This window comes from Protomyctophum parallelum (assembly GCF_964188405.1).
Source record: "Protomyctophum parallelum genome assembly, chromosome: 19".
Classification (NCBI taxonomy): Eukaryota; Metazoa; Chordata; class Actinopteri; order Myctophiformes; family Myctophidae; genus Protomyctophum; species Protomyctophum parallelum.
This window is the reverse complement of record NC_139717.1, coordinates 7623480-7647017: the sequence shown is the minus strand read 5'-3', so window position 1 is coordinate 7647017 and position 23538 is coordinate 7623480. Positions and strand designations below refer to the sequence as shown.

Sequence of the window (23538 nt, the reverse complement as noted above, 5' to 3'; positions counted from 1 at the left end):
GCACCACAGTGACACTGCATTACCCTATAGCACCACAGAGACACTGCATTACCCTATAGCACCACAGTGACACTGCATTACCCTATAGCACCACAGAGACACTGCATTACCCTATAGCACCACAGTGACACTGCATTCCATGCTGGTGATTAATTTGCGAGCCTTTCACGAGCTGGAAAGCGCTGTAGTCTGTGTCTTTATTCAGATTTCAGTACTTCTGTTCATTGATTGGTGTAGCGTATAGCGGTGCCAGAACTTGAGACTTGCTGAACCTTTCCTGTCTGTATTGTGCCCTGAAATAATGTCGGGTTGTCCTGATCCGATCACGTGAACGGAAATCTGGGTCCGATGACATCATTTTCAAATGATCGGAATCGGATCATGTAGCAAAAGATGTGATCTTGACATCCCTATAGCATGAATCAATATTCTATCCAAATCATGATATTAGACATGACATTGTCTGTGATTTGGGATATTGTGCTATTGTGATATGGAATAAATGTGTTATGTAAAAATATAAATATCGGATCTGGAAAAAATCGCTATCGGCAGATACTCAAAATCATACGATCAGAATCAGAATTGGATTGGGTGCAAAATAAATGTGATCGTTACTTACATCCCTAATTAACCCATTCTGAACGGGCACCCATTTTGGTGTCAGCATCATGTTATGCTTTAGCTATTGAAAAATAGCAGATCTACAAGCTCATATCGCGCCACCGAGTGGCGCGATACGAGCTTGTAGGTCTGCTATTTTTGAAAAATCGAAGAGCGACTGACATTTTTAGAATCTGATCTCAGGTCAGAATGGGTTCATCAGACCCAGTGTTTGTCCGGCGGAAACCTCGTATGAATCTGATCTCAGGTCAGAATGGGTTAAGACTTGAATGGGTTATCTCTCTCTCTCTCTCTCTCTCTCTCTCTCTCTCTTGCTCTGCGCTGTCATCCGCAGCAATTGGAAACGCAACCAGGACCTTTATCAATGTGTATCAATTCATAAACTACACAGTGAAATATGTGTTAAAAATATATACTTTGAGTAATAGTTAAGACTTTAGGACGTATAAAGTGATGGTGTGTGTGTGTGTGTGTGTGTGTGTGTGTGTGTGTGTGTGTGTGTGTGTGTGTGTGTGTGTGTGTGTGTGTGTGTGTGTGTGTGTGTGTGTGTGTGTGTGTGTGCGCGCGCGCACACGGTAGTGGATGTTCTTGAATCTGTCAGAGGGAGTCCCCGTTTGTGCAAAGGGTCAAAACTATTTAAAGTTGGCTGCACCTTTCATTTTGAGAGAGGTTTAAAATTGGCTGAGTACAGGACTACTTGAATTCAATTCTCAGGAAACACACCCATCTCACACACACACACACTACCCCACACACACACACACACACACACACACACACACACACACACACACACACACATACTAACCCACCCACCGACACAACCACTGAGGAAAAGTGAGAAGATTAAAACCGCTACGGAAGATGAGATAAGAACCAGCCAAGGACAAAGAAAGAAGCACTGTCTGTATGCACAGTTTGCACACAGTGAAACCAGGAGTGTTAATTCAACTCTTATCGGTCCGAGTGAGATGAACCCTTTGTGAATGAGCTGCGTAGACGCACTGAGAAAGATGACCTGAGCATTATTATGGACTGTTCTATAGAGAATGAACAGAGGCAATGATGAGTGGGGAGGATACCAGTTAATGAAAGATGAGAGGGAAGGAGGGATGAGAGGAAAGGGGGGATGAGAGGGAAGGAGGGATGAGAGGAAAGGGGGGATGAGAGGTAAGGAGGGATGAGAGGAAAGGGGGGATGAGAGGTAAGGGGATGAGGGGAAATGAGGGATGAGAGGAAAGGGGGGATGAGAGGAAAGGGGGGATGAGAGGAAAGGAGGGATGAGAGGAAAGGGGGGATGAGAGGAAAGGAGGGATGAGAGGAAAGGAGGGATGAGATGGAAGGAGGGATGAGAGGAAAGGGGGGATGAGAGGAAAGGGGGGATGAGAGGAAAGGGGGGATGAGAGGAAAGGGGGGATGAGAGGAAAGGGGGGATGAGAGGAAAGGAGGGATGAGAGGAAAGGGGGGATGAGAGGAAAGGGGGGATGAGAGGTAAGGGGGGATGAGGGGAAAGGAGGGATGAGAGGAAAGGGGGGATGAGAGGAAAGGGGATGAGAGGAAAGGAGGGATGAGGGGAAAGGAGGGATGAGATGGAAGGAGGGATGAAAGGGAAGAAGGGGGGAAGTGAGCCCAAACTGGGAGTGAATATCACGCAAGGCTATCCTCGAGAGTGTGAGGGATTTGAAGATACAATCTTAACACTTCTGAATTGCTCACAGGCGACTGGGGCCGTCCTCCCTGTCATTTTCAAACATGTTTGAAATGTATCTGAATGATCACTGCTGCCTGTCTGAGTGGAATGAGAGAACGAGAGAGAGAGAGAGAGCGAGAGAGCGAGAGAGAGAGAGATAAGTGAATGAGAGGACTTTTGACATCTGGTCAAAACAACCTGGTATGGGTGCATTGGACAACTGAGGCTTGTTGTGGCAAGAAAGTGCCTTTACTAGCAACCGTAATGAGGACTGTAGTCTATGTAGTGATGACCATATAGTGGACACTTTTTCATGATTACCTGCTTCTTAGCCAATGGGAGACACACTCATAAAACCCACAGTCTGAACGGCATAAAAAATCCATACTAAGTCATTCTCGTTTTCTATCCATTGCTCACCCCATGGAGACTTCTTTTAGTTTTTTGTTACATTCCTACGCCAATTATTTGATGACCAGCAGTGCAGGTTCCCTATGGAGACACGACGAGTCTCCATAGGGAGCCACTGCTGGTCCATTAAACAGTACATTTAATAGGATTTGTTGTGTAACACAGGCGGAATCACAGGTTTAGAGTCTAACCTGTAACTCTTTAGCTCCAGACTCCAGACTCTCCATCCATTAACCCATTCTGACCGGGCACCCATTTTGGTGTCGACATCATGTTATGCTTTAGCTATTTCAAAATAGCAGATCTACAAGCTCATATCGCGCCACCGAGTGGCGCGATACGAGCTTGTAGGTCTGCTATTTTTGAAAAATCGAAGAGCGACTGACATTTTTAGAATCTGATCTCCGGTCAGAATGGGTTGATCAGACCAGTGTGTGTCCAGTGGAAACCTTCGTATGAATCTGATCTCAGGTCAGAATCTAAAGGGTAGTAAAGGTGGTTGCACACTGGACGCGTTTTTCGGAAAACCGACGGGAAAAACGCAGCTAAAAATCCGCAAAACGCATCTAGTGTGCTGCAACCACCTTAATAATGAATAACAACCACCTTAATAATGAATAACAGGAAGGAAATAAAGTACTGTACTTTAAGTTTTGCTTAGTACTTTTTTATTTCATACAGAAGGATGGTCTTCCTGCTATAGGACTCTAACAGTGCCCATTGTTTGGTACCTAATTTCATGTCTGGCATTTACTTTACTTGAATATTGCCATATAGTATATGTTTTAATACTTTATACTTCTACTATACTAAATGTACATCTACTATGCTACATCACAGAGGACATTATTGTACTTTCTTTACTCCACAAACATTAATCGTTAGTTGGGTAAGAGTAAGAGAGTACGTCTTATATGAGAGAGAGAGAGAGAGAGAGAGAGAGAGACTAAGGGAAATGAAGCAAGGAGGGAGGAGAGAGAGGAGTTAAAGGTCTCAATGTGTCACACCCTCTGCCCCTTCAAGAGCACACACACACACGCACAACACACACACACACAACACACACACACACACACACACACACACACACACACACACACACACACACACACACGCACAACACACACACACACACACACACACACACACACACACACACACACACACACACACACACACACACACACACACATACTTGTGAGGACATCAACATGTTTGTCTTGACTCACGGAGCAAGAAGATGGTGGCTACACGGCTTAGAGAACATTGGTTCTTAAAGGGGGATTCCAGGGGGACCCCCTAGGGGTCCTTGAGGAGGCTCCAGGGGGTCCCTAATGTGACCCCCTAGGGGTCCTTGAGGAGGCTCCAGGGGGTCCCTAATGTGACCCCCTAGGGGTCCTTGAGGAGGCTCCAGGGGGTCCCTAATGTGACCCCCTAGGGGTCCTTGAGGAGGCTCCAGAGGGTCCCTAATGTGACCCCCTAGGGGTCCTTGAGGAGGCTCCAGAGGGTCCCTAATGTGACCCCCTAGGGGTCCTTGAGGAGGCTCCAGAGGGTCCCTAATGTGACCCCCTAGGGGTCCTTGAGGAGGCTCCAGGGGGTCCCTAATGTGACCCCCTAGGGGTCCTTGAGGAGGCTCCAGGGGGTCCCTAATGTGACCCCCTAGGGGTCCTTGAGGAGGCTCCAGGGGGTCCCTAATGTGACCCCCTAGGGGTCCTTGAGGAGGCTCCAGGGGGTCCCTAATGTGACCCCCTAGGGGTCCTTGAGGAGGCTCCAGGGGGTCCCTAATGTGACCCCCTAGGGGTCCTTGAGGAGGCTCCAGGGGGTCCCTAATGTGACCCCCTAGGGGTCCTTGAGGAGGCTCCAGGGGGTCCCTAATGTGACCCCCTAGGGGTCCTTGAGGAGGCTCCAGGGGGTCCCTAATGTGACCCCCTAGGGGTCCTTGAGGAGGCTCCAGGGGGTCCCTAATGTGACCCCTAGGGGTCCTTGAGGAGGCTCCAGGGGGTCCCTAATGTGACCCCCTAGGGGTCCTTGAGGAGGCTCCAGGGGGTCCCTAATGTGACCCCCTAGGGGTCCTTGAGGAGGCTCCAGGGGGTCCCTAATGTGACCCCCTAGGGGTCCTTGAGGAGGCTCCAGGGGGTCCCTAATGTGACCCCCTAGGGGTCCTTGAGGAGGCTCCAGGGGGTCCCTAATGTGACCCCCTAGGGGTCCTTGAGGAGGCTCCAGGGGGTCCCTAATGTGACCCCCTAGGGGTCCTTGAGGAGGCTCCAGAGGGGCCCTAATGTGACCCCCTAGGGGTCCTTGAGGAGGCTCCAGAGGGTCCCTAATGTGACCCCCTAGGGGTCCTTGAGGAGGCTCCAGAGGGTCCCTAATGTGACCCCCTAGGGGTCCTTGAGGAGGCTCCAGGGGGTCCCTAATGTGACCCCCTAGGGGTCCTTGAGGAGGCTCCAGGGGGTCCCTAATGTGACCCCCTAGGGGTCCTTGAGGAGGCTCCAGGGGGTCCCTAATGTGCGGCCAAATGTGTTAATACTTTGGCTATTCAAAACAATTGCAGATCTACAAGCTTGTGCATGTGCTATACTTTAGAAAATATTTAAATAGCAAATAGTAAACTAAATAATAATTATTTCATTATTTCCTTTTTTAAACACAAATCTTCTCTTCTGGGGGGGGTCCCTGCTGGCACCAACACTTTTCAGACAGGGGTCCAAATACATCTCAATTTAGAGGTCCTTGACATGAAAAACTTTTGAGAACTACTTACTGGCTTATAGTCTAGAGCAGGGGTGGGCAACATTGACCATGGCGAGGGCCACTATATTTCCACACTCACTCCAGAGGGGGCCACAGTGCATATTACTGTAGTAGCAAAAAATAGCCGATCTACAAGCTCAAAACGCTATTTTTGCTATATTTGAATTGAAAACCTGAATAATTATTTTGCTATTTTTTTAATTGGAATCCTGAAAAGAAACCTTTTTCATGAATTTCAAATGCATTTAGTTTATAGTTACGTTGACTTTATGAACTCTTAACATAACTACATTGGACACAAAAAGACAATAACATTTTAATACTAGTCATGAAGTAATTAAAGCGGGTTTGGAATTGTAACAGCTGAAATCAATACTATATTATAGTCTTCTGATATTAACAGTGTGGGCCGCACTCTATAGACCCCTGGTCTAGAGCAGAGACCCTACAGTGGGCACGGGAATGCTTATCCACATGAACCCTGTCCATGTCCCGACGTCCCTATTCCAGGCATGTCATAATAAGAGTTTGCTGAATAGATTTGGTGTGTGTGTGTGTGTGTGTGTGTGTGTGTGTGTGTGGGAGGAGGGGGGGGGGGGGGCAAGGCAAGTGCAGACCCCTGGGGGGCCCGGTGTCTCAAGCTGCTCCTTCTCCAGTCTCATTTCCGCTGTCACTCTTTCTCTCCTCCTCTCTCCGATTAATTTAGAATCTCTCTGTCTCTCTGTATCTCTCTCTCTTTCTCTCCCTCATTCTCGCATTACTTACCCAATATGCATCCCCGTCCCTCCCTCTCTGTGTGGAATGTTCTGGAATGAACCAGAGCTCCTAAAACCCAGGGCCCAAACGTTGCCGTTGCCCGTGAGTCATGTGCTCTGTGCGTTCAAGCAGAACAATAAGCATCACTCTTGACATGCAGAACAGCTCGCAGGGCCTCAGTAAAGTGCAGTTCGGGGTCTGCATGATAGTATTAGTTTATTGGATAGTGAACATTAATGAACAACAACATTATATATGTGATGTATTCCCATGCTTTTTTTGTTCTTGCTTAATGTAAATCGCTCTGGATTAAGAGCGTCTGCTAAATGCCTAAATTGTAAATTGTAATCCATATGAAAATAATCTTACAATGTGATTCAACATGCCAAGAATTAGAAAGAATGCTCATTTACATCCTTAAAGGGAGAATTCACTTTCAAGGAAAATGTGGGTGATTTTGAGTACTTTGAGTTTTTAAGTTGCTTGATTGCTGAAACCGGGAGGTCTGGGGTTCGATCCCGGGTCATACCAAAGACTGTAAAAATGGGACCCAATGCCTCCCTGCTTGGTGGCACTCTAAAGATGATGAGTCTATAAAGATGCAGGCTACTGTCAGGGTGCGATCAGAGGACCCAGAAGCAGTACGACCAAAAGGCAAGATTCAAAGTTCAGGATGTTTATTAAATTATAACTTCCCATAAAATGGGGCAGGCAAAACAAGGACACAGTAAACACGCTGACATGGAATGACGATCTGACATTAAAGGGACTGAACAAACTGGGGTATATAAATAGACAAAGACTAACTAGACACAGGTGAACTCTACAATCAAACACAGGATAGGCTAACAGGACAAAGAGGACACAGGTGAAAACACTGACACATCACAAGGTAGGTGAGACAAGGTAGGGAACAGCCACTAAGCAGACGGGAAACACTAGGGACCATACTACAAAATAAGAACCAACAGGGTAACAACAACCACATAACCATAAAGGTCAGGCCACATATTAGTCCAGTGGTTTGGACCACTGAAGTCAATGCTTAAAATACAAAGGCAGAGGAGCGAGGCGTGACAATTTGCATCATTGGACATTCTAATAATCTAATGTGATCTGATTTGCAAACTGCAGCCGGAAGTGTGATGGAATTCAGTTTCGTCATTTTTGAATGTTGTGACTACTGTGATGTCCATGTAAAAAGTACTCACATTTGTTACCTAAGTAAAAGTATCAATAATGCAGAACTACACTCCGCTACAAGTAAAAGTTCGGAATTAAAAATGTACTTGAGTAAAAAGTACAATGGTATTGGCATTAACAATGTATTTAAAGTACCAACAGTAGAAAGTACTCATTATGCAGAATATCCCATTTCATGTTTTTCAAATGTATACAAAATATTTTGAAATGAGCAGATCTACAAGCTCGCAATGCGACGCATTGTGAGATTCGGCCGGAATGTATATTGGGCTGAAGTGTTTAATGTACGTTTTGTAATAATAATCAAAGTAACTAGTAAACAGAAGTTTTCAAATACTTGTAGTGGAGTAATAGTAGTAATATTTGTCTCTGAGATGTAGTGTAGATGTAGAAGTAAGAGTATTGGAAATTGGAAAGTGCAAATACCTCAAAATTGCACTTGAACGGGAACCCATTTTGGTGTTAGCATCATGTTATGCTTTAGCTATTGAAAAATAGCAGATCTACAAGCTCATAGCGCGCCACCGAGTGGCGCGCTACGAGCTTGTAGGTCTGCTATTTTTGAAAAATCGAAGAACGACTGAAATTTTTAGAATCTGATCTCAGGTCAGAATGGGTTAATCAGACCAGTGTGTGTCCAGTGGAAACCTCGTATGAATCTGATCTCAGGTCAGAATGGGTTAAGTGCAGTACTTAAGTAAATGTACTTACCAGTAGTTACTTTACGCCACTGCTACTAAGTAGTCTCTGAGGTTGTGCTATCTTGTTGCTAGGTGACGGAACGCTTCGCGTGTGGGACGTGAAGAGTGCCGCGTGCCGATTGGTCATCCCGGCTCACAAGGCCGAGATCCTCAGCTGCGATTGGTGCAAGTACGACCAGGTAAAAAAAAAAATACTGTAGAGGCCGTATTGGTCTGTCCTGTGTTTAAAGCCCATTCTGAACGGGAACACATTTTGGTGTTAGCATCATGTTATGCTTTAGCTATTGAAAAATAGCAGATCTACAAGCTCATAGCGCGCCACCGAGTGGCGCGCTACGAGCTTGTAGGTCTGCTATTTTTGAAAAAAATCGAAGAACGACTGACATTTTTAGAATCTGATCTCAGGTCAGAATGGGTTAATCAGACCAGTGTGTGTCCAGTGGAAACCTCGTATGAATCTGATCTCAGGTCAGAATGGGTTAAAGCCCAAACCACACCAACGGGTCGCCATGCAACGCCTTGCAGACTCAAGCATCCATTGAATTGAACCGATTGAACCACTTGGGTCAACTCGCGGCACCGTGCGCCGCCGTGCAACAGGACATAATCACACCTCTGGGACCAACGCTGAAACCGCTATGTTGTGTCTCAACCATTGGTATGGTTTGGGCTTTAAGAGTTATTAAATTGTAACTTTAGAAATGTGCAGATAGCCTGTATAGAGTGGTATATGCGCGGAATACCCGGAAGTTATGTGGAACACCTTACTGAGCGGCAAAAAACTACTTTCTGGCCTTGACAGCCAATACATCCAAACAGAAACGTCCTATCTGATTGTATTAAATGGCATTAGACAACGTTAACTTAACTTTGACACTCGATTTGCCACTCACTTTCTGCATGGGTATACAGTATGTATACCCTCTATACACCTAACAACTCACATGGTGTTCTCTGTGTCTGCATTATGTGTCTGCAATGCATTAATATGCATTGTCCTGTCTAAATGTAAAGTTAACTATACACGTCATGGTGGTCTGTGTGTCTCTCTCTGGTCAGAACATCATAGTAACAGGAGCGGTGGACTGCAGTCTGTGTGTCTGGGACCTCCGGAATGTCAGACAGTCTGTCTGTCACCTGCTGGGACACTCCTATGCCATCCGCAGAGTCAAGGTACGCACGCACGCACGCACGCACACACACACACACACACACACACACACACAGTGGGTTATGTACAGCATAGACCCCTGAGGGACCCCAATCAAAACAGTATATTTTAAAGTTGTTAATTAGAATCAAGGGATTTTGTCTTGTTTTCCGCATAAATTGTGTTAGGTTCAACTGTATTACAAAGGTCTTGACTTTTAACACAGAGTACACCAAAAGTATAGGGTTAAATTAGTACCCTAGCCTGCCAAACGCGACTTCTCCGTTTTCCAGCATTTATATTCTTTAATTTGATCCGATCGTATCGTTAGCCACCTTCAACAGCTGAAGTGGGACAGTGGCCACGGCCACACAGCAGTTTGTCACTGTAACATGCGATTACGGATATTTGGCTCTTCAAAGTAAGTGTTACGTGCGATAAAAACTTTGGCAGTGCGCTATTAATTAATGGCGGCGGAACTCTTTCTGGAACTGTATGGAACTTGCACAAAAGAAAATGCTTTATTAAGTTGACGTTTTGGTCATTAGACCTTCATCAGGACATCATTAACTTATCGTTGTCTGCACACATGCACACAGCGTTCAGACATCGTTCACACAGCTTATTGTGTCGGATGTCACTGGTTTGGTGGCCTGTGTACTATACAAGACTGATAGCCATTGAACGAGTCACTTTGTGAGGCTCGGGGTGATAATTCCCGGTAGATTCATCTGGCTGAATCCCCTTTCACACTCTTCAGCGCTGCATGGAATGAATTTTGTGTTATTCAACTTTAAGGCCTGAACCTCATCAGCATAGTTTCTCCATTGCTCTCAATAAAGTCTGACTCTGTATCCGTTAATTGCTCCTAACAGTATAGGCACCCTGAATCTTTTTGCAGACCTCATGCATCTCTTCAAATCTGTGCGGCGTAATATGGGCCAGTGGTCAGTTGTCACTTGTCAGGTTCCGGAACTTTTAAAAATTGTGCAGTCAAACAAACATGATGTGAGTCTAATTGTGCCTTCGAGGATGCTGACCCTGTAGAGGTTTTAAGTGTTGACCACTCGACGGTTTAGATTGTTGCTGAGACTTCTGGGGAAACTGTTGACACTTGACAGGAAGTGTTTTTGAGTTGTCTGTCAGCACGACTGTGCCAAACGCCTGCCTTCTGACACTGCAAGTTCAGCTGCAAGTACTTTGGTCCCTGGAGATTGTCCCAATCCATTAATAAATGAACAGAATGCCACGCTTGATCGCTTTGTCTGCATAGAGGGTACAGACACTGTGCGTTTTGTTTGAAAATGTTCTGATAGCGGGGCTCCTTTAGGATGTCATACAGGAGTGCAAGTAAGTCGCTTTACCCAAATTAACCCTAGAGTCCCGATTCTATGGACGAACATTCAGCGGAAATAGCTGAAGATATCTAATGTAGAGAGAAAGGGAGCAGAGCTAGTATAGAGCCCTGGGGGACACCAGTCACCTGCATATATATATAAATAGGGTTAAAAGTGGTTTTAACCTATTCTGACCTGAGATCAGATTCTTTAATGTCTTCTACGTCCTGACAGTTTTCATTCTGACATGAGATCGGATTAAAAAAAATGTCTTCTATGTCAGTCGCTCTTCGATTTTTCAAAAATAGCAGACCTACAAGCTGGTAGCGCACCACTCGGTGGCGCGCTATGAGCTTGTAGATCTGCTATTTTTCAATAGCTAAAGCATAACATAATGCTAACACCAAAACGGGTGCCCGCCCAAAATGGGTTAACAGACCTTCATGCAGCTTTCTGATCTGAGGCTGGTTGTTTCTCATCTGTCTTTGCAAAGCTGAAGGAAGCACATGCTATTCCTAATGGCAGACACTGTGGAAATAATCAGAATCATAGTGTTATTGTCCCATCACAGGTTTACAGGTGTAGAACAGTGTGTGAATGTTTTTTTTTTTTTTTTTGAGGAATGAAAGGAAAGGTGGGAGGGGAGGTAGGAGAAAAGCACCAGAAGGCCCTGTCACCCCCAGGTTCTCCTTTGCACAGGCAAAGTGGACATGGGGCAAAGTCAATGAGACTGATTAGAATGTGATAAAGTGAATGGCTATTTACATTTGACCTAATGCATCAGTTTTTATGCAAAGTGGATCTTCTTATTTTCTTTATTTTTTTAATCCTGCGGTAATCAGTTGGAGTTCGGGCAGGTCGGGCTTCATTAACAAATAGTTTTGGAGTCGGTGGGTTGTGTAGGTCTCTCATAATGGGTCTGTTCAGGTCAGGCTGTCACAATGCGCCGTGAGCTTGTAAATCTGTAATTTTTGCCCTTTTTAAAAATGTGTACACACACACACACACTCGCACACGCACACACACACACACTGTCTGTCCCTTGTTACATGGCACTAAAAAGGCCTGACACACACACACACACATGCGCGTGCGCACTGCGCATACAGTATGTATATGTATCATGTGACAGTGTGGTTAGTGTGAAGTGATTTGTGTTAAATCATGGTAATCGGGGTGTTTCTGAGTGACTCCCACTCAGCCGTCATCCTCTCAGACTGCATTAACACACACACTGCACCAGAACAAATCTATAGTGCTCATCACGCACGCAGGCACGCATGTGCACGCCCTCCGTCCCGCACTCACGCACACACACAACACACACACACACGTTTGTATTGCTATAGTTGTGAGGACATAAACAGTTCATAGGACAGTGTCGAAAATAGCCTACAAGCTCACAGCGCATGGTGCTGTGATCAGTGTGATGCGTCGTGAACTTGTAGATTGGCTATTTTCTGTTGTGTAAAATGGGTGTGAAACTACGTATAACTCACCCATAACCAACCCCCTAAACATATAGGGCTGTATTTTGCGTGTCTTAAGTACCAGGTCTTATTACCTAACTTGAGTAAACTAAAGACCTGGAGGCGTGATCAATGCTCTTTGGCCACTCAGAATAGCCAAATGGCATTGATCACGCCTCCAGGTCTTTAGTTTACTCAAGTTAGGTAATAAGACCTGGTACTTAAGACACGCAAAATACAGCCCATAACCTCTAAAGGCCCATTCATACTTTTACACATTTTTAGGTGATAAGGTAACCACCCGAACATCTCTCAGTTTTTTACTGGTCACCTTAATATCACCTAAAACTGAGTATGAATAAGCCTTAAATGTCTAATACTACCCTTAACTTCACATCGTTTGAGTGGACTTTCAGAATTTCTGATTTATTTTTTTACCATAAATCAACCATTTCTGTTGCCAGAAACACACACACACACACACACAGTCACACACACACACACACACACACACACACACACACACACACACACACACACACACACACACACACACACACACACACACACACACACACACACACACACACACACACACACACACACACAGTCACACACTACAGCGTAATACAGCAGAGATAATTAGTTCCACTCCCCCTTAAAGTTTAAACACACATACTGTACGCACAGTCACACAGTCACACAGTCACACACACACACACACACACACACACACACACACACACACACACACACACACACACACACACACACACACACACACACACACACACACACACACACACACACACATACACACACACACACACACACACACACACACACACACACACACACACACACACACACACACACACAGAGGCTAGCCCTCTTGCTGACACTAGCTTCACACCCCAGGTGTTTCTAGGCCTGGAAGACATAACCAATCAATAAGCGCTTGTCTCTTAGACCAGATCTGGCCAATCGAACACTGCTCGGTTCATAAAGAGAAGAATTCATTGTGACAGTTTCAGTGTGTGTGTATATCTGTGTGTGTGTGTGTGTGTGTGTGTGTGTGTGTGTGTGTGTGTGTGTGTGTGTGTGTGTGTGTGTGTGTGTGTGTGTGTGTGTGTGTGTGTGTGTGTGTGTGTGTGTGTGTGTGTGTGTGTGTGTGTGTGTGTGCGCGTGTGTGTGTGTGTGCGTGTGCGTGTGTGTGTGTGTGTGTGTGTGTGTGTGTGTGTGCTAGTGTTTGCACATCTGTCGTCTTGTATAGATTTACTGTGGAGTGGAGGGGTGACATCAGCAAAGAGAAAGACAGAGGAGAGAATGAAGAATACAGACAGACGAGATGAGAGCAGTGTTTACTTTGACAGCAAATAATTTATGTAGTTTTAGGTCGCATTCACACCGGAAAGCTTTACTGCGATTAAAACGAATCCTGCTGCGCATTGTCGGAAAGTGTGCTTCGTTTGGCAAGGTGTGAAAGCTCAATCGAACCCTAATGCGCAGCAAAGAACTGCATTCTGCTCCGCCAAAAAAACGGGGGTTTCATTTCCCTTCAAAAGGCAGCAGAGTGCGGATCACTGCAGGTCACAGGTGTGAATGCAATCACATTAAACATAGGGAGGGAGTGAATGTACAACCACCTAAAAGAACCACCTAAAAGAAAGTGACCTAGATGCACTCCATAACAAGGCACTCACACACAGTGAAACTCTAGAGAGATGCCCCCTCAGCCAGCTGGCCCTGGAACTCCGGGCACAAACACAAACAGAGCCACGAGATAGAAAACCCATTGGACTAAACCAAATTATAAAACAGCAAAAGGAAAACTATCTGACACATTGGAAAGAAGCAACACAAAAGCAGAGTAAACTAGAATGCTATCTGGCCCTAAACAGAGAATACACAGTGGCAGAATACCTGAGCACCGTGACCGACCCAAAACAAAGAAAAATCTTAACTAGGTACAGACTCAGTGAGCACAGTCTCGCGATCGAGAAAGGCCGTCATAGGCAGACCTGTATCCCGAGAGAAGACAGACTATGCACCCACTGCACACTAAATGAAGTGGAAACCGAGCTACACTTCCTAACCATCTGTCCACTGTACCAAGACATCAGAGACACATACTTCCCACAGATTACAACCACACACGGAGATTTTGAAAACATGACCAATGACAAAAAACTCCCATATCTGCTGGGCGAAGTACAACAATGTGCAAACACAGCAGCAAGATTTGTGAGCTGCTGTGATAGGAGAAGGATATCAAATGGAACACAACCACCCTAAAGACTAATCATTGTGTATATTCCTGCACTATACCTGCATCGAGTGATCTTGGTACATAGAAGTTGATCTATTGAAGTTCCTGACCTTCAATGTACATAATTGAATACATAATTTGATTGTATTGCTGTATTGTTGTATTGCTCTTTCTGCTTTGGCAATGTAAACGTATGTTTTCTCATGCCAATAAAGCCCTTTGAATTGAATTGAATTGAATGTATCAGTTGGATGAAGAAGTTGTTATTTGGCACACGAGAAGGAAGGAGAAGGCATTATTTGAGGGACGCATTATTCAGTGGAATAATGTCTCTTCATACAGTAGCGGGCAGTGGAATAATGTCTCTTCATACAGTAGTGAGCAGTGGAATAATATCTCTTCATACAGTAGTGAGCAGTGGAATAATGTCTCTTCATACAGTAGTGAGCAGTGGAATAATGTCTCTTCATACAGTAGTGAGCAGTGGAATAATGTCTCTTCATACAGTAGTGAGCAGTGGAATAATGTCTCTTCATACAGTAGTGAGCAGTGGAATAATGTCTCTTCATACAGTAGTGGGCAGTGGAATAATGTCTCTTCATACAGTAGCGGGCAGTGGAATAATGTCTCTTCATACAGTAGTGAGCAGTGGAATAATGTCTCTTCATACAGTAGTGGGCAGTGGAATAATGTCTCTTCATACAGTAGCGGGCAGTGGAATAATGTCTCTTCATACAGTAGTGGGCAGTGGAATAATGTCTCTTCATACAGTAGTGAGCAGTGGAATAATGTCTCTTCATACAGTAGTGGGCAGTGGAATAATGTCTCTTCATACAGTAGTGAGCAGTGGAATAATGTCTCTTCATACAGTAGCGGGCAGTGGAATAATGTCTCTTCATACAGTAGCAGGCAGTGGAATAATGTCTCTTCATACAGTAATGAGCAGTGGAATAATGTCTCTTCATACAGTAGTGAGCAGTGGAATAATGTCTCTTCATACAGTAGCGGGCAGTGGAATAATGTCTCTTCATACAGTAGCGGGCAGTGGAATAATGTCTCTTCATACAGTAGCGGGCAGTGGAATAATGTCTCTTCATACAGTAGCAGGCAGTGGAATAATGTCTCTTCATACAGTAGCAGGCAGTGGAATAATGTCTCTTCATACAGTAGTGGGCAGTGGAATAATGTCTCTTCATACAGTAGCAGGCAGTGGAATAATGTCTCTTCATACAGTAGCAGGCAGTGGAATAATGTCTCTTCATACAGTAGCAGGCAGTGGAATAATGTCTCTTCATACAGTAGCGGGCAGTGGAATAATGTCTCTTCATACAGTAGCAGGCAGTGGAATAATGTCTCTTCATACAGTAGCAGGCAGTGGAATAATGTCTCTTCATACAGTAGTGGGCAGTGAAATAATGTCTCTTCATACAGTAGCGGGCAGTGGAATAATGTCTCTTCATACAGTAGTGAGCAGTGGAATAATGTCTCTTCATACAGTAGCAGAATAATGTCTCTTCATACAGTAGCAGGCAGTGGAATAATGTCTCTTCATACAGTAGCAGGCAGTGGAATAATGTCTCTTCATACAGTAGCGGGCAGTGGAATAATGTCTCTTCATACAGTAGTGAGCAGTGGAATAATGTCTCTTCATACAGTAGTGAGCAGTGGAATAATGTCTCTTCATACAGTAGTGGGCAGTGGAATAATGTCTCTTCATACAGTAACGGGCAGTGGAATAATGTCTCTTCATACAGTAGCAGGCAGTGGAATAATGTCTCTTCATACAGTAACGGGCAGTGGAATAATGTCTCTTCATACAGTAGTGAGCAGTGGAATAATGTCTCTTCATACAGTAGCGGGCAGTGGAATAATGTCTCTTCATACAGTAGTGAGCAGTGGAATAATGTCTCTTCATACAGTAGTGAGCAGTGGAATAATGTCTCTTCATACAGTAACGGGCAGTGGAATAATGTCTCTTCATACAGTAACGGGCAGTGGAATAATGTCTCTTCATACAGTAACGGGCAGTGGAATAATGTCTCTTCATACAGTAGCGGGCAGTGGAATAATGTCTCTTCATACAGTAGTGAGCAGTGGAATAATGTCTCTTCATACAGTAGCGGGCAGTGGAATAATGTCTCTTCATACAGTAGTGAGCAGTGGAATAATGTCTCTTCATACAGTAGTGAGCAGTGGAATAATGTCTCTTCATACAGTAACGGGCAGTGGAATAATGTCTCTTCATACAGTAACGGGCAGTGGAATAATGTCTCTTCATACAGTAACGGGCAGTGGAATAATGTCTCTTCATACAGTAGTGAGCAGTGGAATAATGTCTCTTCATACAGTAGCGGGCAGTGGAATAATGTCTCTTCATACAGTAGTGAGCAGTGGAATAATGTCTCTTCATACAGTAGTGAGCAGTGGAATAATGTCTCTTCATACAGTAACGGGCAGTGGAATAATGTCTCTTCATACAGTAGCAGGCAGTTGAATAATGTCTCTTCATACAGTAGTGGAATAATGTCTCTTCATACAGTAGTGAGCAGTGGAATAATGTCTCTTCATACAGTAGTGGGCAGTGGAATAATGTCTCTTCATACAGTAGCAGGCAGTGAAATAATGTCTCTTCATACAGTAGTGAGCAGTGGAATAATGTCTCTTCATACAGTAGTGAGCAGTGGAATAATGTCTCTTCATACAGTAGTGAGCAGTGGAATAATGTCTCTTCATACAGTAGTGGGCAGTGGAATAATGTCTCTTCATACAGTAGTGGGCAGTGGAATAATGTCTCTTCATACAGTAGCAGGCAGTGAAATAATGTCTCTTCATACAGTAGTGAGCAGTGGAATAATGTCTCTTCATACAGTAGTGAGCAGTGGAATAATGTCTCTTCATACAGTAGTGGAATAATGTCTCTTCATACAGTAGTGGGCAGTGGAATAATGTCTCTTCATACAGTAGTGGGCAGTGGAATAATGTCTCTTCATACAGTAGCAGGCAGTGGAATAATGTCTCTTCATACAGTAGTGAGCAGTGGAATAATGTCTCTTCATACAGTAGTGAGCAGTGGAATAATGTCTCTTCATACAGTAGTGGAATAATGTCTCTTCATACAGTAGTGGGCAGTGAAATAATGTCTCTTCATACAGTAGTGGAATAATGTCTCTTCATACAGTAGTGGGCAGTGAAATAATGTCTCTTCATACAGTAGTGGGCAGTGAAATAATGTCTCTTCATACAGTAGTGGGCAGTGGAATAATGTCTCTTCATACAGTAGTGGGCAGTGGAATAATGTCTCTTCATACAGTAGTGAGCAGTGGAATAATGTCTCTTCATACAGTAGTGGGCAGTGAAATAATGTCTCTTCATACAGTAGTGGGCAGTGGAATAATGTCTCTTCATACAGTAGCAGGCAGTGGAATAATGTCTCTTCATACAGTAGTGAGCAGTGGAATAATGTCTCTTCATACAGTAGTGGAATAATGTCTCTTCATACAGTAACGGGCAGTGGAATAATGTCTCTTCATACAGTAGTGGAATAATGTCTCTTCATACAGTAACGGGCAGTGGAATAATGTCTCTTCATACAGTAGTGAGCAGTGGAATAATGTCTCTTCATACAGTAGCGGGCAGTGGAATAATGTCTCTTCATACAGTAGCGGGCAGTGGAATAATGTCTCTTCATACAGTAGCGGGCAGTGGAATAATGTCTCTTCATACAGTAGCAGGCAGTGGAATAATGTCTCTTCATACAGTAGCAGGCAGTGGAATAATGTCTCTTCATACAGTAGTGGGCAGTGGAATAATGTCTCTTCATACAGTAGCAGGCAGTGGAATAATGTCTCTTCATACAGTAGCAGGCAGTGGAATAATGTCTCTTCATACAGTAGCAGGCAGTGGAATAATGTCTCTTCATACAGTAGCAGGCAGTGGAATAATGTCTCTTCATACAGTAGCGGGCAGTGGAATAATGTCTCTTCATACAGTAGCAGGCAGTGGAATAATGTCTCTTCATACAGTAGCAGGCAGTGGAATAATGTCTCTTCATACAGTAGTGGGCAGTGAAATAATGTCTCTTCATACAGTAGCGGGCAGTGGAATAATGTCTCTTCATACAGTAGTGAGCAGTGGAATAATGTCTCTTCATACAGTAGCAGAATAATGTCTCTTCATACAGTAGCAGGCAGTGGAATAATGTCTCTTCATACAGTAGCAGGCAGTGGAATAATGTCTCTTCATACAGTAGCGGGCAGTGGAATAATGTCTCTTCATACAGTAGTGAGCAGTGGAATAATGTCTCTTCATACAGTAGTGAGCAGTGGAATAATGTCTCTTCATACAGTAGTGGGCAGTGGAATAATGTCTCTTCATACAGTAACGGGCAGTGGAATAATGTCTCTTCATACAGTAGCAGGCAGTGGAATAATGTCTCTTCATACAGTAACGGGCAGTGGAATAATGTCTCTTCATACAGTAGTGAGCAGTGGAATAATGTCTCTTCATACAGTAGCGGGCAGTGGAATAATGTCTCTTCATACAGTAGTGAGCAGTGGAATAATGTCTCTTCATACAGTAACGGGCAGTGGAATAATGTCTCTTCATACAGTAACGGGCAGTGGAATAATGTCTCTTCATACAGTAGCGGGCAGTGGAATAATGTCTCTTCATACAGTAGCAGGCAGTTGAATAATGTCTCTTCATACAGTAGTGGAATAATGTCTCTTCATACAGTAGTGAGCAGTGGAATAATGTCTCTTCATACAGTAGTGGGCAGTGGAATAATGTCTCTTCATACAGTAGCAGGCAGTGAAATAATGTCTCTTCATACAGTAGTGAGCAGTGGAATAATGTCTCTTCATACAGTAGTGAGCAGTGGAATAATGTCTCTTCATACAGTAGTGAGCAGTGGAATAATGTCTCTTCATACAGTAGTGGGCAGTGGAATAATGTCTCTTCATACAGTAGTGGGCAGTGGAATAATGTCTCTTCATACAGTAGCAGGCAGTGAAATAATGTCTCTTCATACAGTAGTGAGCAGTGGAATAATGTCTCTTCATACAGTAGTGAGCAGTGGAATAATGTCTCTTCATACAGTAGTGGAATAATGTCTCTTCATACAGTAGTGGGCAGTGGAATAATGTCTCTTCATACAGTAGTGGGCAGTGGAATAATGTCTCTTCATACAGTAGCAGGCAGTGGAATAATGTCTCTTCATACAGTAGTGAGCAGTGGAATAATGTCTCTTCATACAGTAGTGAGCAGTGGAATAATGTCTCTTCATACAGTAGTGGAATAATGTCTCTTCATACAGTAGTGGGCAGTGAAATAATGTCTCTTCATACAGTAGTGGAATAATGTCTCTTCATACAGTAGTGGGCAGTGAAATAATGTCTCTTCATACAGTAGTGGGCAGTGAAATAATGTCTCTTCATACAGTAGTGGGCAGTGGAATAATGTCTCTTCATACAGTAGTGGGCAGTGGAATAATGTCTCTTCATACAGTAGTGAGCAGTGGAATAATGTCTCTTCATACAGTAGTGGGCAGTGAAATAATGTCTCTTCATACAGTAGTGGGCAGTGGAATAATGTCTCTTCATACAGTAGCAGGCAGTGGAATAATGTCTCTTCATACAGTAGTGAGCAGTGGAATAATGTCTCTTCATACAGTAGTGAGCAGTGGAATAATGTCTCTTCATACAGTAACGGGCAGTGGAATAATGTCTCTTCATACAGTAGTGGAATAATGTCTCTTCATACAGTAACGGGCAGTGGAATAATGTCTCTTCATACAGTAGTGAGCAGTGGAATAATGTCTCTTCATACAGTAGCGGGCAGTGGAATAATGTCTCTTCATACAGTAGTGAGCAGTGGAATAATGTCTCTTCATACAGTAGTGGGCAGTGGAATAATGTCTCTTCATACAGTAGTGGGCAGTGAAATAATGTCTCTTCATACAGTAGTGAGCAGTGGAATAATGTCTCTTCATACAGTAGTGAGCAGTAGAATAATGTCTCTTCATACAGTAGCGGGCAGTAGAATAATGTCTCTTCATACAGTAGTGGGCAGTGGAATAATGTCTCTTCATACAGTAGTGGGCAGTGGAATAATGTCTCTTCATACAGTAGCAGGCAGTGGAATAATGTCTCTTCATACAGTAGTGGGCAGTGGAATAATGTCTCTTCATACAGTAGTGAGCAGTGGAATAATGTCTCTTCATACAGTAGTGAGCAGTGGAATAATGTCTCTTCATACAGTAGTGAGCAGTGGAATAATGTCTCTTCATACAGTAGTGAGCAGTGGAATAATGTCTCTTCATACAGTAGTGAGCAGTGGAATAATGTCTCTTCATACAGTAGCAGGCAGTGGAATAATGTCTCTTCATACAGTAGTGAGCAGTGGAATAATGTCTCTTCATACAGTAGTGAGCAGTGGAATAATGTCTCTTCATACAGTAGCAGGCAGTGGAATAATGTCTCTTCATACAGTAGCGGGCAGTGAAATAATGTCTCTTCATACAGTAGTGAGCAGTGGAATAATGTCTCTTCATACAGTAGTGAGCAGTGAAATAATGTCTCTTCATACAGTAGCGGGCAGTGGAATAATGTCTCTTCATACAGTAGTGGGCAGTGGAATAATGTCTCTTCATACAGTAGTGAGCAGTGAAATAATGTCTCTTCATACAGTAGCGGGCAGTGGAATAATGTCTCTTCATACAGTAGTGGGCAGTGGAATAATTACTTAAAAAGCTCTGATGTATGTACTAATGCACTTAAAAAGCATTACTTAAAAAGCTCTGATGTATGTACTAATGCACTTTTGCCCAAGACAAATTTCCCCTTGTGGGACAATAAAGTATATCTCATCATCTCATCTCATCTCATAATGTCTCTTCATACAGTAGCGGGCAGTGGAATAATGTCTCTTCATACAGTAGTGAGCAGTGGAATAATGTCTCTTCATACAGTAGCGGGCAGTGGAATAATGTCTCTTCATACAGTAGCAGGCAGTGGAATAATGTCTCTTCATACAGTAGTGGGCAGTGGAATAATGTCTCTTCATACAGTAGCGGGCAGTGGAATAATGTCTCTTCATACAGTAGCGGGCAGTGGAATAATGTCTCTTCATACAGTAGCGAGCAGTGGAATAATGTCTCTTCATACAGTAGTGGGCAGTGGAATAATGTCTCTTCATACAGTAGTGAGCAGTGGAATAATGTCTCTTCATACAGTAGTGAGCAGTGGAATAATGTCTCTTCATACAGTAGTGAGCAGTGGAATAATGTCTCTTCATACAGTAGTGAGCAGTGGAATAATGTCTCTTCATACAGTAGTGAGCAGTGGAATAATGTCTCTTCATACAGTAGTGAGCAGTGGAATAATGTCTCTTCATACAGTAGCAGGCAGTGGAATAATGTCTCTTCATACAGTAGCGGGCAGTGGAATAATGTCTCTTCATACAGTAGTGAGCAGTGGAATAATGTCTCTTCATACAGTAGCAGGCAGTGGAATAATGTCTCTTCATACAGTAGCGGGCAGTGGAATAATGTCTCTTCATACAGTAGTGAGCAGTGGAATAATGTCTCTTCATACAGTAGTGAGCAGTGGAATAATGTCTCTTCATACAGTAGTGAGCAGTGGAATAATGTCTCTTCATACAGTAGTGAGCAGTGGAATAATGTCTCTTCATACAGTAGCAGGCAGTGGAATAATGTCTCTTCATACAGTAGCGGGCAGTGGAATAATGTCTCTTCATACAGTAGTGAGCAGTGGAATAATGTCTCTTCATACAGTAGCGGGCAGTGGAATAATGTCTCTTCATACAGTAGAGGGCAGTGGAATAATGTCTCTTCATACAGTAGCAGGCAGTGGAATAATGTCTCTTCATACAGTAGTGGGCAGTGGAATAATGTCTCTTCATACAGTAGCAGGCAGTGGAATAATGTCTCTTCATACAGTAGTGAGCAGTGGAATAATGTCTCTTCATACAGTAGTGGGCAGTGGAATAATGTCTCTTCATACAGTAGTGAGCAGTGGAATAATGTCTCTTCATACAGTAGTGGGCAGTGGAATAATGTCTCTTCATACAGTAGCAGGCAGTGGAATAATGTCTCTTCATACAGTAGTGAGCAGTGGAATAATGTCTCTTCATACAGTAGTGAGCAGTGGAATAATGTCTCTTCATACAGTAGCGGGCAGTGGAATAATGTCTCTTCATACAGTAGCAGGCAGTGGAATAATGTCTCTTCATACAGTAGTGAGCAGTGGAATAATGTCTCTTCATACAGTAGCAGGCAGTGGAATAATGTCTCTTCATACAGTAGCAGGCAGTGGAATAATGTCTCTTCATACAGTAGTGAGCAGTGGAATAATGTCTCTTCATACAGTAGTGAGCAGTGGAATAATGTCTCTTCATACAGTAGCAGGCAGTGGAATAATGTCTCTTCATACAGTAGCAGGCAGTGGAATAATGTCTCTTCATACAGTAGCGGGCAGTGGAATAATGTCTCTTCATACAGTAGTGAGCGGTGGAATAATGTCTCTTCATACAGTAGCAGGCAGTGGAATAATGTCTCTTCATACAGTAGCGGGCAGTGGAATAATGTCTCTTCATACAGTAGTGAGCAGTGGAATAATGTCTCTTCATACAGTAGTGGGCAGTAGAATAATGTCTCTTCATACAGTAGCGGGCAGTGGAATAATGTCTCTTCATACAGTAGTGGGCAGTGGAATAATGTCTCTTCATACAGTAGCGGGCAGTGGAATAATGTCTCTTCATACAGTAACGGGCAGTGGAATAATGTCTCTTCATACAGTAGTGAGCAGTGGAATAATGTCTCTTCATACAGTAGTGAGCAGTGGAATAATGTCTCTTCATACAGTAGCAGGCAGTGGAATAATGTCTCTTCATACAGTAGTGGGCAGTGGAATAATGTCTCTTCATACAGTAGTGGGCAGTGGAATAATGTCTCTTCATACAGTAGTGAGCAGTGGAATAATGTCTCTTCATACAGTAGTGAGCAGTGGAATAATGTCTCTTCATACAGTAGCGGGCAGTGGAATAATGTCTCTTGGCAGTGGTGGACAGAGTACTCGACTGTAAGTAAAACGTGCTCTGTTAACATGTTGACATTTTGAAAAATGTTGAAAAAAGAAGATCATGTTTCACAATGCGATA

The 23538-nt window shown here is 43.7% G+C and overlaps 1 protein-coding gene across 1 annotated transcript in view; it reads left to right on the top strand.

The window, feature by feature from the left end:
- The window catches only part of LOC310877106 (solute carrier family 35 member D3-like), a 151937-nt gene that overhangs the window by 49784 nt on the left and 78615 nt on the right, over positions 1 to 23538 (top strand). Inside the window, exons 7-8 of the mRNA XM_083790812.1 lie at positions 8209 to 8315; positions 9196 to 9309. Of these exons, the coding sequence (XP_083646938.1) occupies positions 8209 to 8315; positions 9196 to 9309 (221 nt within the window). The remainder of the gene's footprint in view (positions 1 to 8208; positions 8316 to 9195; positions 9310 to 23538) is intronic.